Source organism: Tripterygium wilfordii, chromosome 13 (assembly GCF_013401445.1).
Source record: "Tripterygium wilfordii isolate XIE 37 chromosome 13, ASM1340144v1, whole genome shotgun sequence".
In the NCBI taxonomy this organism is placed as follows: Eukaryota; Viridiplantae; Streptophyta; class Magnoliopsida; order Celastrales; family Celastraceae; genus Tripterygium; species Tripterygium wilfordii.
The window spans coordinates 14,514,493-14,527,400 of NC_052244.1; the positions used below are offsets into that span (position 1 = coordinate 14,514,493).

The 12,908-nt window shown below is 38.6% G+C and overlaps 3 protein-coding genes across 3 annotated transcripts; all 3 read left to right on the plus strand.

The window, feature by feature from the left end:
- The first annotated feature begins 5,363 nt into the window (after nucleotides 1-5,363).
- Nucleotides 5,364-7,972, plus strand: LOC120013107. The gene is made up of 3 exons (XM_038864780.1): nucleotides 5,364-5,663; nucleotides 5,770-5,890; nucleotides 6,097-7,972. Exon 3 carries the CDS (start codon nucleotides 6,168-6,170, stop codon nucleotides 7,803-7,805), a length of 1,638 nt encoding a protein of 545 aa, XP_038720708.1. The 5' UTR covers nucleotides 5,364-5,663; nucleotides 5,770-5,890; nucleotides 6,097-6,167; the 3' UTR covers nucleotides 7,806-7,972.
- A 310-nt stretch (nucleotides 7,973-8,282) lies between these two features.
- On the plus strand, nucleotides 8,283-8,987 carry LOC120013898 (copper transport protein CCH). The gene is made up of 3 exons (XM_038865873.1): nucleotides 8,283-8,383; nucleotides 8,484-8,559; nucleotides 8,663-8,987. Exons 1-3 carry the CDS (start codon nucleotides 8,375-8,377, stop codon nucleotides 8,806-8,808), a joined length of 231 nt encoding a protein of 76 aa, XP_038721801.1. The 5' UTR covers nucleotides 8,283-8,374; the 3' UTR covers nucleotides 8,809-8,987.
- A 269-nt stretch (nucleotides 8,988-9,256) lies between these two features.
- Nucleotides 9,257-12,794, plus strand: LOC120012635 (cation/H(+) antiporter 15-like). The gene is made up of 4 exons (XM_038864070.1): nucleotides 9,257-9,268; nucleotides 9,451-9,720; nucleotides 10,061-11,065; nucleotides 11,418-12,794. The coding sequence occupies exons 1-4, from the start codon at nucleotides 9,257-9,259 to the stop codon at nucleotides 12,702-12,704; spliced, it is 2,574 nt and encodes an 857-aa protein (XP_038719998.1). The 3' UTR covers nucleotides 12,705-12,794.
- Nucleotides 12,795-12,908: the final 114 nt, after the last annotated feature.

Here is a 12,908-nt window from a genome sequence, read left to right on the forward strand (position 1 = left end):
TCGATCATCTATAAATAAGTGATTCAACAAATCCATCTCAATACATTTTTAATTCCAAGTAAAAAAAATGACTTAGGGTTTCAGATAATGTTGTAGAACCCATCACTATTAATGATTTGTTTTTTCTTTTAAATTATTCATATTTTGAATCGAAAGGGCATTTTGGGAAGAATGGAATAACAAGAGGGATGAGAGGGAGGGAATGGAAGAAGGGAATCATATGAGCTCGTGATGGAAAGAGGTGGACATATCGAAAGGAGTGAAGGAGAGAAAATAAATAATAAGCCAACAAAAACAAAAAAACAGAGAGAGAGAGATCAGGCTATAGTCGTATTAGGGTTTGTAATATTTGGAATGCCTCCAAACACTCCTCACGGGGGTGCCTTCTTATTTTCTTTTAATTTAGTACACAACCTCTTCCTTCACTTTCATCTCCCTCACATGCATTGCTCTATCATTTCTTCTCTCTCTTTTTTTTTTTAAATACAGGGGAAGAAAGATGGGGAGGCTCAAACTCGAGACTTTTATGAGATACCACATTCATGAGTATCATTTGAGCTACTCATAGTTCTCACCATTTCTTTCTCTTCATATATATATATATATATATTAATCAAAATCCTATCACTTAGTATAGGCATAGTAAGATATATACCAAAATTCTCTAGAATGGTCTTTAACGTTTTCTTATATTATATATATATATGCAATGCATACATGATACCACAACTTGATCAAGATGCTTAATTTTAATGTTGTTATATAATTTCTATAATTAATCATTTAACTGAGAGTATCACGAGATGCATGTCATTATATATGTATATATAAATTTGGGGGTTCCCCTTATGATTCCAGCAACGTTGTCTCATTGTCTGGAATATTGCAGAGAGACAATTAAGGTACGTACCCACCTATATATTCACATGTGCGCCCATTGATCATTACAACAAAACAATACTCTCCATATATATACAATACCCCTCCTCCAGCCTTAATTTTGGCTCTTCCGGCCCTTCCCAATTACTACCATGTACCTTTTTTATGTACAAGTTTTGAAGTCAGATGAGCTGCCTCTGATCTGTACAATTCGATAACTTATCATGCATGTGACCAAACTACAAACAAAATTACAAACCAAAACAAAGCGAAATAAAACCAATAAGGAGCACATCTTAGGGCCCATGCAACCAAGGAATCACATTATTACTCAATGCAGAAATGTTGCTCGTGACATTCTATACACATTCTAGCTTCTTAATTTCCAACCTCCCTCTTATATATATATATAGTCGAATAGTATTATAGGATTCCTGTGACTTGACTTGGTAGCTAATTAAAAAGTACATTCACATGCAAATGTGAGAATGGAAACAAAACTTAATTATTGTATAGAATGTCACGATCGAGCATATATTATAATACATTACTTACAACATTACTAGATAATGGAACGTACACATGTGGTCTTAAAATAGAACTGTGCTGATCTATAATGCATTTCTTTCATTCGCTTTCTCCAACATTACTTACATTACTCGGTTAACAGCAAATCCGAAACCCTAAACTTTGTTTTTGGTAAGATTTGAAGAAATGTGGTTAGGCAAGGTTCGAACTTGGAACCAATTAAGGTGCAGGGTTTTGTATCCTAGCTCTCGGTTCCAACCCAATTCATATATTCATACTCGCACGTTTGCTAAAATTCTTGGCGACTTTTGAGTTCGAATGTAGCTTTAAAAGAGTCTAAGATTTGTTGAACTGGGATCATGAACTCTTAGTAAGTATATATTGCTCACAAATTTTGTCAAGATTGTTCACAAGTTTGTTGGCGAGCTCTTAATAGTTAATATTGAACACAAATGAACTCGTTATTGAGTGATTAGGCTGTGTGTGTCATCCTTGTGCCGGGCCACCGGGCGCGATCCCATAAAGAAGGAAAACTTTAGTCACACCCCACTTTTTATTAAAGACACCCCGTCAACTGAGTTTTACAAGGGATGGTCAACTCAAATTGGGGTGTCTTTAGTAAAAGGTGGGGTGTGACTAAAGTTTTCCCATAAAGAAAGATCAAGGAGAGAATGGGCCGTAAAGAGTGTGATCCAAGCCGGGAGATTGGAAACCCATAAGTGACCAAATTAAGGAATTAACCTTCTACCATGAAATGGGCCGTTTCTGGTTTCGTATATATAAGGCCCATTTTGAGCTTATGGGCCTGCTCAAATCAGATACTTTAACCAAAACCCAAGTTTTATTCTGCTTATTTATAGAACAATAATCATACGGATCCTAGCAATAATCATATCCCAGATATTCCAGTGCTGACATGGCAAATATAGTGGGGCCCATAACATTTCACTATCTTTCTCATCCTTGGGTTCCATTCCATCTCTGCCATGTTGTAAATCCACACCTCCATACACATCAATAATATTGTCCGCTTTGGGTTGTCCGGTTCTTATGAATACGTCGGGCCCGCACTGCTTTGTTTCTTCTTAGGACACCCTAGGAAAAGGCTTTGTTAGTGTTAAGGGTGGACTTGGCCTTATAAACAAGGCATTAGTGCCCACATATTTAGATGTGCCCTAGGAAAATGCCTTGTTAGTGTTAAGGGTGAACTTGGCCTTATAAACAAGGCATTAGTGCCCACATATGTAGATGTATGAAACAAGTGGAGTAGAGGGTGGAGTAGAAGTCATATCCAACTGGACCGAATTGCTCCGATATCATGTTGTAAATCCACACCCCCATACACACCAATAATATTGTCCGCTTTGGGTTGTCCGGTTCTTGTGGATACATCGAGCCCGCACGCTTTGTTTCTTCTTAGACCGCCCTAGGAAAAGGCTTTGTTAGTGTTAAGGGTGGACTTGGCCTTATAAACAAGGCATTAGTGCCCACATATTTAGATGTGCCCTAGGAAAAGGCCTTGTTAGTGTTAAGGGTGAACTTGACCTTATAAACAAGGCATTAGTGCCCACATATGTAGATGTATGAAACAAGTGGAGTAGAGGGTGGAGTAGAAGTCATGTCCAACTGGACCGAATTGCTCCGATACCATGTTGTAAATCCACACCCCCGTACACACCAATAATATTGTCCGCTTTGGGTTGTCCGGTTCTTGTAGATACATCGGGCCCGCACGGTTTTGTTTCTTCTTAGGCCGCCCTAGGAAAAGGCTTTGTTAGTGTTAAGGGTGGACTTGGCCCTATAAACAAGGCATTAGTGCCCACAGAAAAGGCTTTGTTAGTGTTAAGGGTGAACTTGGCCTTATAAACAAGGCATTAGTGCCCACATATGTAGATGTATGAAACAAGTGGAGTAGAGGGTGGAGTAGAAGTCATGTCCAACTGGACCGAATTGCTTCGATACCCTGTTGTAAATCCACACCCCCATATACACCAACAATATTGTCCGCTTTGGGTTGTCGGTTCCCGTTGATATATCGGGCCCGCACGACTTTGTTTCTCTTTAGGCCCAAGCAAATGGGCTAGGCCTAACTTACTCAAACTTAGGAAAAGACATTGTTAGTGATTAAGGGTGGGCTTGGCCTTATAAACAAGGCATTAGTGCCCACATCTTTAGATGTGGGACTTTAACATGCCATTCACTCTCTCTCACAATTCTATATTTTCAAGTCCCATTCCATTGGTCGGCTCCCTCAACAAGGGGTTCGGAGATGAACTAGGGTTCACAATGAGACGGCCTCGTTTTGATTTCTTTAAAAAAGTATGTTTAGTCATATCTTTGTCCAGCTCTATCCCTCAAAGAATCATTAGCTCGAAGAAATAATCATCAATCAATCAATTACATTATCTAACATGAAGGACTTAGAAGTGTGTAGGTTGAGCCATATCACTTTTCTTCCATTCCATAATATGATCACGTGGCATTTGATATTTAATTTTACTTAATCAATTGAGTATTATTAATAATTAAATTTCCTAATTTATTTCTCCAAAATTCAATTTATTATTGTTGTTTTTAATATTTATTCATGAAACTTTATTTCAATCATGAATTCATATTCATAATCCAATGAACCTATACCACAATATTTACCCAATTAATATGTTCATCAATATAAATAATGAATAAATATACATATTTTATATATTGTTTTATACTTAATATATTTGTATAACTACATGCACCTCCCGCTTATAAACATATGAGAATGTTGACATATTGGTCATTCAATTCTTGCCTCAAGCATATTTGATGGAGAAATCCCCCTCACTTGGTCTATTGTTTGGCAATTTTTTAGACATTTATTGAAGGTGAATGTTTTTATCACATTTGTTGGAGGCACTCTTTGGGTAGGGGGGCAATTGCCCCCCTTAGTTTTTTGAAAAATACCCTATTAGGACTAATATTTTTCACTTTGTTCCCCTTATCTCTTACAAAAAAAATTATATACTATCCACTTCTAATCTTTTCCCTTTCAAAAAATATTTTTTCAAATCCTTTTATTCCAAATTCATTATAGGGTTTTAAACTACAATGTCAAGGTACAAATCCACTTCGACCACTTTGCAAAATCTCCGGGTTATAAAAGGATCAAAACCCACTTAATTTTTATTCTTTAAAATTACAAGGTCAAAGTTTAACCCACTTTGTTCTCCTTGCAAAGTTCCCAAATTCCAAAGATTCAAACCCATTTTAACAACTTTGAGTTTGTGACGGAGTGACGATTGTGGTGGTGTAGTGCATTCAAATGACAATTTTCAGTTATGATTTTCTAAAAAAAACTATTATTTAACTGAGAGATTGATTAGTCTACTGTTAACCCTTAATTTTTTCATGATGATTACAGAACAAACATTTTTAGCTATAATTTTTTTTATAAATAGTCCTAAAATAAAATTTTGAGATGCAACCCCCAAACCCCGCAAATATTCTTACCCTTTTTTATCTAAAATCTTGGCTCCACCCCAGTTACTCGCACATTGCACGGGTCTACAACCTAGTGTCTTCTTAATCTCCAAGGGACATGATCGTTATTTTCAATAAATTAAACATGTATTTGATTGTTTGGAACTAATCATGCCCTAATTTTCATTCATGGTCGTCACAAAGAGTAGTAGTAAACCCTATCAAAGGACCAAGTTTGATGAGAGGTCGGCCAACTACAATAACTCAAAAAACTCATCCAAAAAGTGATTTTTGGAAAAAAATAAAATGAAGATTGACAAGAACATGGTTGGACAATGGAGAGCGCTTTATGTATCCCAGCTCCTTCGCTTTTGTGTCCTCCATTAACAAGGTAGATAAGGATTCCAAATAAAAGATAAAATATTGAAATGGACTGTCTCATGTTGTCCGACTCCACTCACTATCGAATAAATGCCTCGTTGGGACTTCGGACACGTATTGAAACGACGTTTTCCTGTCCTCTACAGCCTACACGCTACGCGGCCTACACCCACAGGCCACAGCTTTCTTCTCTGTTCTGGAAGTTGGTTTTCTTTGACCGTTGGTTTTGCTCTCAATAAGCTTCTCGAACTCGTCAAAACACGATATGAAATATGTAATTTTATATTTGTAGTCTGTAGACAAGGACAATCGGACGGGAAGAGAGATTTATTATTTTTCGTTTTTGGGTGAAAGCAGATCGTAAGGATCCATACGTCCGCTTTGAAGTGCTCCTCTCTCGATCTTTATAGGTATGTTTTGGGTCATACGTCTTGTATTATTCCTTCTTCTTCTTCCTTTGCTTGATTTTGAGATGGGTTGATTAATTCATACTCTTTTCTACTTTTCTTTTAGCAGAAAACATTGATTCCCAGTTACCTGCTTCAATTCTATCGCCTGTTCTGTTTATTGATGATATCTCGTGGTAGATCTGCTGATTAAAGGATTGTTTTGAGGAACGATTCGGTGCCTTGTCATTGTAAGTTAGGGATTTTGATAAGATAGGGATCTTGATGAAAATTTTATTTCTGACGAGTGAATTTATCATATTGTTAATTCACTTTGATGTTTAAAGTTTTTTTTTGAGTTTTCTGGGTTTTGGGCTTTCTCTGATTACGCAGCATCTACAGCTATGGATACTGTGGTACCACTCCCATTAATAGCACTAATTTGATCTTTTTTTAGGTTTGAGCCTTTGGTTGATATCTTTTGAGGAAACAGTATTACAGCTATAAGTGTTTGTAAGTGTTCTTATAATGGGCTCAAGAGATAGTGGAAATTACAAAGAGGGAATTGAGGGATCTAATGGTGCTAAAACAGAGGATTCTCTTGACAATTCGACTTCTCGAAGGATACTACTACGCGATGGGAACCCGCAGAGAAAACTAGGTGATGCTTCACCTGCTCTTCCCTTTGGTAGTCGATTAAAGTTTCTTAAATTTGGTTCTGCATCTGCCAAATTCAAGCGGATAGCTGAACAGAGAGATGAAATGTCACAGTTGGTGGTGGCTTCCACTAGTGGCCATCATTTTCGAGAACGTTTCAGTGGTATTTTTGGTGGGAAGATTGATAGGGAGTCACTGATGAAAATGTGCAAAGAATGGTTCAGAAATCCGATGAACTTAGCCCTTTTTGTGTGGATCTTATGTGTTGCAATCTCAGGTGCGATTTTGTTCCTTGTCATGACTGGAATGTTAAATAGTGCAATTCCCAGAAAGTCCGAGAGAAATGTCTGGTTTGAAGTTAACAATCAAATCCTCAATGCACTCTTTACTCTCATGTGTCTTTACCAGCATCCAAAACGATTCTACCACCTTGTACTTCTCTGTAGATGGAAACCAAATGACATTTCAAGGCTCAGAAAGATTTACTGCAAGGATGGGACTTATAAGCCCCATGAGTGGGCACATATGATGGTTGTTGTTATCCTGCTTCATGTGAACTGTTTTGCTCAATATGCCCTTTGTGGTCTAAACTTAGGCTATAAGAGATCCGAGCGCCCTGCCATAGGAGTTGGTATATGTATATCTATTGCAATAGGTGCACCTGCAATTGCTGGTGTATACACTATTGTTAGCCCTCTCGGGAGGGACTATGATCTCAAAATGGATGAGGAAGCACAGGTCCAGACCACTGGTGAAAGTTTGAGGCCTGACCGTTTAAGATTGAAATCTTTGGAGAAGAAGTATTCATTTGCATCCGGAGATGAACAAAGAGTCGCTGAGACTAGACCCCTATGGAGTGGTGGAATATTTGATTTCTGGGATGATATATCGATTGCTTATCTCTCACTTTTTTGTAGTTTTTGTGTCTTTGGTTGGAATATGGAGAGATTTGGGTTCGGCAACATGTATGTCCATATCGTAACTTTTATCCTCTTTTGTATGGCTCCGTTTTGGATTTTCAACTTGGCTGCTGTTAATATTGATAATGAGGCCGTGAGGCAGGGAATGGTTGCCACGGGGCTGGTTCTTTGTCTGTTCGGTTTGCTATATGGTGGCTTCTGGAGGATTCAAATGAGGAAGAGATTCAATTTGCCAACTTATAACTTCTGCTTTGGTGAACCATCAGCTTCAGACTGTGCTCTTTGGCTCTGCTGTTGTTGGTGCACTCTTGCTCAGGAAGTGCGTACCGGAAATTCTTATGTAATCATAGAAGATAAGTTTTACAGGAAAGAAACGGATGGTGATGACCAGCTACCAATCTCACCTTTGCCTCGAGAAGACGGCGTTCAGCTTAGTCCTAGCAAGAGCCTCCTACTTGAAAGAAACTCTGCCTCAGCTACTCCGAATAGGCAGCTTCCTACAGTGAATGAAGAGACTGTTCCACAACAAGGCGACGACGAAAAAATGATCCCACCTGCTCCATTGGTGATACAGAGAGAAATTACATAGCCAAAGAACATTTGTAACATCATTCTTGTAATTTTGACTTTCATGTATATTTTTTTTCTCTACTTTTGAGTGCCACAGAATGTATTGTATGCCTTGTGGAGATTTTACTAGATACAATTGTTCTATTTGGCCGTTTTAAATTGGAAATCAATCTTTGTTTGTTACTATACCTCTGCTTCCTCTCAGGTTCGTTTTCAGATGCATATATATATATATATATGTGTACACACAGAGGGATAGATATACTTTGAAATGTGAGTCTATATATATACACTTAATTCCATCCCATCTGAAATAATTATGCATTCTATCACAAATTAAACATGTAATTTCTTTTTTCAATGCCAGCAGGGTCATGCTTGAGTGGAGGCTCACCAGTAACCCCTCACTAAAAGGCAAAAAAGAAGAAAATCGTGGGAACGAATCTAGCTTTTGCACATAAGTCAAAAAGCTTACATCAATCACCTCAAGAATCCAATTCTTCGACCACCATTATATATGCACATACATAAATAACCAGGTTTGATTCGCTTTGCCAAACGGTCTAACTGTTGCCTACTTTCTTCAACATGACTAATGTGAGTGACAATTTCCTCAACTTCATTCTTTACTCGTTGAGCTGCAATATCCTGATGTTTGGAGCTTAAAGTTGTTTAACTATTGTAAATTCTGAAACAGGTGGTGGAATTGAGAGTGGGTTTGCACTGTGATCAGTGCATAAAGAAGATCTTGAAGGCCATCAAGAAGATAGAAGGTGAAAACTTAAAACACCTCCTCGGCTCCTCCTATCATCATATGATTCATATCATCTATGTTTTGATTAATAACAGGTTTCTGAATTTTGGGTATTATGACAGATATTGAGAGCTATGATGTGGACACTCAGGTGAACAAAGTCATAGTGACAGGGAATGTCACAACAGAACAAGTCATCAGAGTTCTACAAAAGATTGGCAAGTCTGCAACCACTTGGGAGGAAGAGGAAGACAAGCTCAACTGTTGAGTTTTGTGAGTTACAAGTAGAGACTTGTCAAGACATACTTATTATGCATGTCACTTTTTGTTCAAATCTGTATTTTTAGTCTCTATTTAAGCTACTGATATGAGTTTAGAGATTCTGATGCGAGTGTTTATATATTTTTTAAGGTAAATAAATATATGTAGTTGAAATTTACAAATTAACATTGTTGTTTGTAGGGATTGTTTGCTTGATAATGCTTATACCATTCTGAATAATTTGCCATAAAAATGTTACATGAAAATCTCCGTCAAAAAGATGCTTACCAAACACCACATACCATATTTGACAGCATATAAACTTAATCAAAAGGAACCCAAAATTTGTCTAAATTTTTTTTTAAAGAAATTTAGGCCCATTCTTTTTGTGGGCCCATGAAAGTAGACCAGAAAGTCCCAAGAAAGTGGACACATTGGATTGAGGAGAGTTTGAGATGGTGATTAAGGTGAGAAGAGATTCCTCCTCTCCTAGTTATACTCACCTTACTTCAAGGTGAACCCTCCAAAACCAAAACAATGCCAATCCAAAATAAGAGGCTGACCTTCTCTTTGCATCTTCCTCTCTCTCTCTCTTTGAAAACCATTTTGTTTTCTATTTCTCTATTTTGTTTTACTTGTTCTAATCAAGCAAGCAAAGATTGAAGCAGAGAAAGTTAAAGAAATGGGGATCAGAGATACAAGAAAGCTAGCAGAAACAATAATGGTTATAGGTAACAGGACGATTGTATGCCAAGACAAAGGCAGTATGTGGTCACTGAGTTTATGGCATTCCTCAAACCCTCTCCAGGCAGCCATTCCTCTTCTTCTTGTGCAGGTCTCCTTGATCTCCACCGTCTCCAAACTTATTGAGTTTTGCCTCAAGCCTCTTGGACAGTCCACCATTGTCTCCCAGATTCTTGTATGCAAATGCTCTCTCTTCTTCTTGTTCAATTATATGCATACAACATTTGAGCATTTGCTCTTTCTATCATTTTGAAGGGTTGGTCACTCTAAGAATTTTCAATTTCTAACTTAGTCACCAAACCAAAGTTGAAAATTGTTTCAATATGCACACACTGACAGATTTCTCACTGTTCGCGCAGATTTTTTATATGGGTTTTTTTTTTAATGTCATATCAAATAGTCGAAAATCTGCCCGCTTATGCATATTGAAATAATTTTCAACTTTAGATTATCAAGTTATAATGTTTGAACATTGATCATAAGATCTTGCTAACAATTACCTGAATTTCTAACAGGGTGGTATGGTATTTGGTCCATCAATGCTAGGGCATCAAAAGACAATAGCAAGTACCTTGTTCCCACTGAGAGGTACGTTGGTGATCGAAACATTTGCGACATTCGGCATCATCTTCTTCATCTTCTCCGTAGGTGTTAAGATGGAACCTGTTACGCTCCTGCGTTCGCAGCCACAAGCTTTGGTATTAGGCCTTTCAGTCTTCTTCTTCACCCTAATACTACCTGTTGCTCTAGCCACCATATTAAGAAATAACGTCCCCATGCAAACTAGCTTCGCAGACTCCATAACCCTAATAGCCGGAATGCAGTCCTTCACTAGTTTACCAGTCGTTGCATGCCTTCTGAATGAACTCAAGCTCATCAACACTGAAATCGGTCGCCTTGCGCTCTGTGCCTCAATCTACTGTGACATATTGGGGATTTTGGTTTCAGCGGTTGTGTTATCAATAACACAAACCAAGTCAAACAACTCATATCCATCATACCTACCGCTTCTATCAGTAATTGTACTAACACTTGTTATTATATTCATAGTCAGGCCACTGATTCTAAGGTTCATACACCAACTTCCCATTGAGAAACCAATAAATGAAGCTTATATCGTCAACTTCTTCGTTCTGGTTCTTGTAGCTACGTTCGTTAGTGAGTTCATAGGGCAACATTTTGTGTTTGGGCCGTTGGTTTTGGGGATGATTGTGCCTGATGGTCCTCCATTAGGAACCTCATTGACAATGAAAATTGACACTTTTGTTTCTGGGTTGCTTTACCCAACTTACCTAGCAGTGAGTGGACTGAACACCAATGTCTTTCTCATCAAATTTGAGTCAGTTTGGATAGTGGGTTCCATTATTGTGTTCTCTTTCTTTGTCAAGCTTGGGTCTGCAATGGTTCCTGCCACTTTCTTTTGTAATCTGCCTGCAAGAGAAGCTCTTACACTCGGACTTATACTCAATGCAAGAGGCATCATTGATATTATGACCTTCAACGTCCTGAAACAGGGCAAGGTTTGTCTGAAACTTGAATTATGGTTTTTTATGTTGATCATTCTTCAGGGTAATATAATTTTTGGTGACTGAAAAATGTGACCCAATTCAACTCGGTCACTAATTTTCAAATATTGAAACTTGAGAATTCAAAATTAAAAATTGTTTCAATCTGCACACCAGGCAGATTTTTCACTGTTCGAGTAAACAGTGAAAAATCTGTCAACAACTTTGTACTTTCGATTCTTAAGTTGAAACATTTGAAAATTCGGTCACCGAGTTGGATTGGATCATATTTTTCCGTAACCAAAAATTGTATTTCCCCATCATTCTTGCATCCTCAATACTCATGTTGCATATGTCAAATTGACAGATGCTAGGAGATGAAGAGTTTTCGCTGGCAGTGATATCAGTGATATTCATATCAGCAACTATAATGCCATTGATAAAACTTCTCTACAATCCATGGCATCAATACCACAAAATCAGGCAAAACACAATCCAACATGCCAAGTACAACTCCGACTTCAGAATCCTCGTCTGCATCCATCACCACGACAACATTCCCACCATCATTAACCTCCTCGAAGTCTCTCATGCTTCGGAGGAATCCCATGTCATAACCATCGCTCTCGTCCTCGTCGAATTGGCCGGCAGAACTACTCCTTTACTTGTATCTCACAGGGCGCAAACACGAACATTCGAGTCCACTTCCTCCACAACAGGTCAGATTGTGAATGCTCTCAGACGCTACGAGCAGTACAATCAAGGATGTGCAATGGTGGAGTCTTTCACAAGCATATCTTCTTATGCTACGATGCATGGAGACATATGTCGACTGGCTTTGGACAAGAGAGCCAACATAGTCATCATGCCTTTTCACAAACAGTGGGCGATCGATGGCTCTGTTGGTTCGATTCATCGACCTATACAGAATTTGAACATCAATGTCCTCAACAAGGCTCCATGCACCGTCGGAATCCTAATCGATCGAGGAATCGTAACGGGATCAACATCAGTTATTGCCAGTAAAAGGGTATTCAATGTCGGAGTTCTGTTCTTCGGAGGAGCAGACGACGCAGAGGCCTTAGCATACGCAGCTCGAATGGTGAATCACGAATGCGTACGCCTCTTAGTCACCAGGTACATTCTATTCGGAAGCGAAAATTCAAGAGAAAGAAAGCGAGACACCGAGACAATCGACGAGTACCTGAAAGCCAACGCTGGGAACGAGAGGTTCAAGTACGAGGAACAAGTGCTGAGAGACGGCGTAGGAGTGGCGCAGTCGATTAAAGCAATGTCGGATTGTTACGATTTGATGTTAGTAGGGAAGTACCATCCGGAATCTCCTCTGTTTACGGGGCTGGATGAGTGGAGCGAGTGTCTGGAATTGGGGATCATCGGCGATTTACTGGCGTCGTCGGATTTTGAGAGCAAGGCGTCGGTGATTGTCGTGCAGCAGCAGAGATTAGGAGGTCCGTTGATCAATCGGACATCACAACAGGCGGCGGTCAATGATCGTTCGGAACGACCGGCGAAGAAGTCGCAGGTCCATGATGTTTCGTTTGAAGACAACTCGGTGAAGGCTGCGCATCAAAAGCCGATGCACCATTCAGATGATTCGTGGTCTATTGCCATCAATGCTAAAAATCGACTTTAGACGACTTAGGAGTTTGTAATTAATTTAAGAATTTTTTTTTCTTGCTCCTCTTCTATTCCATTTTTTCGAAGTACGAGGGCTTTAATATTTCGAAAAAAAATAAGAGGACTCAATTGAATCATTTTACAAAGTAGAGGGACTTTTCTGATATTTACTCCTATATATAATAAATAACTTCTCCAATCTCCAATGCAAGAAAATACA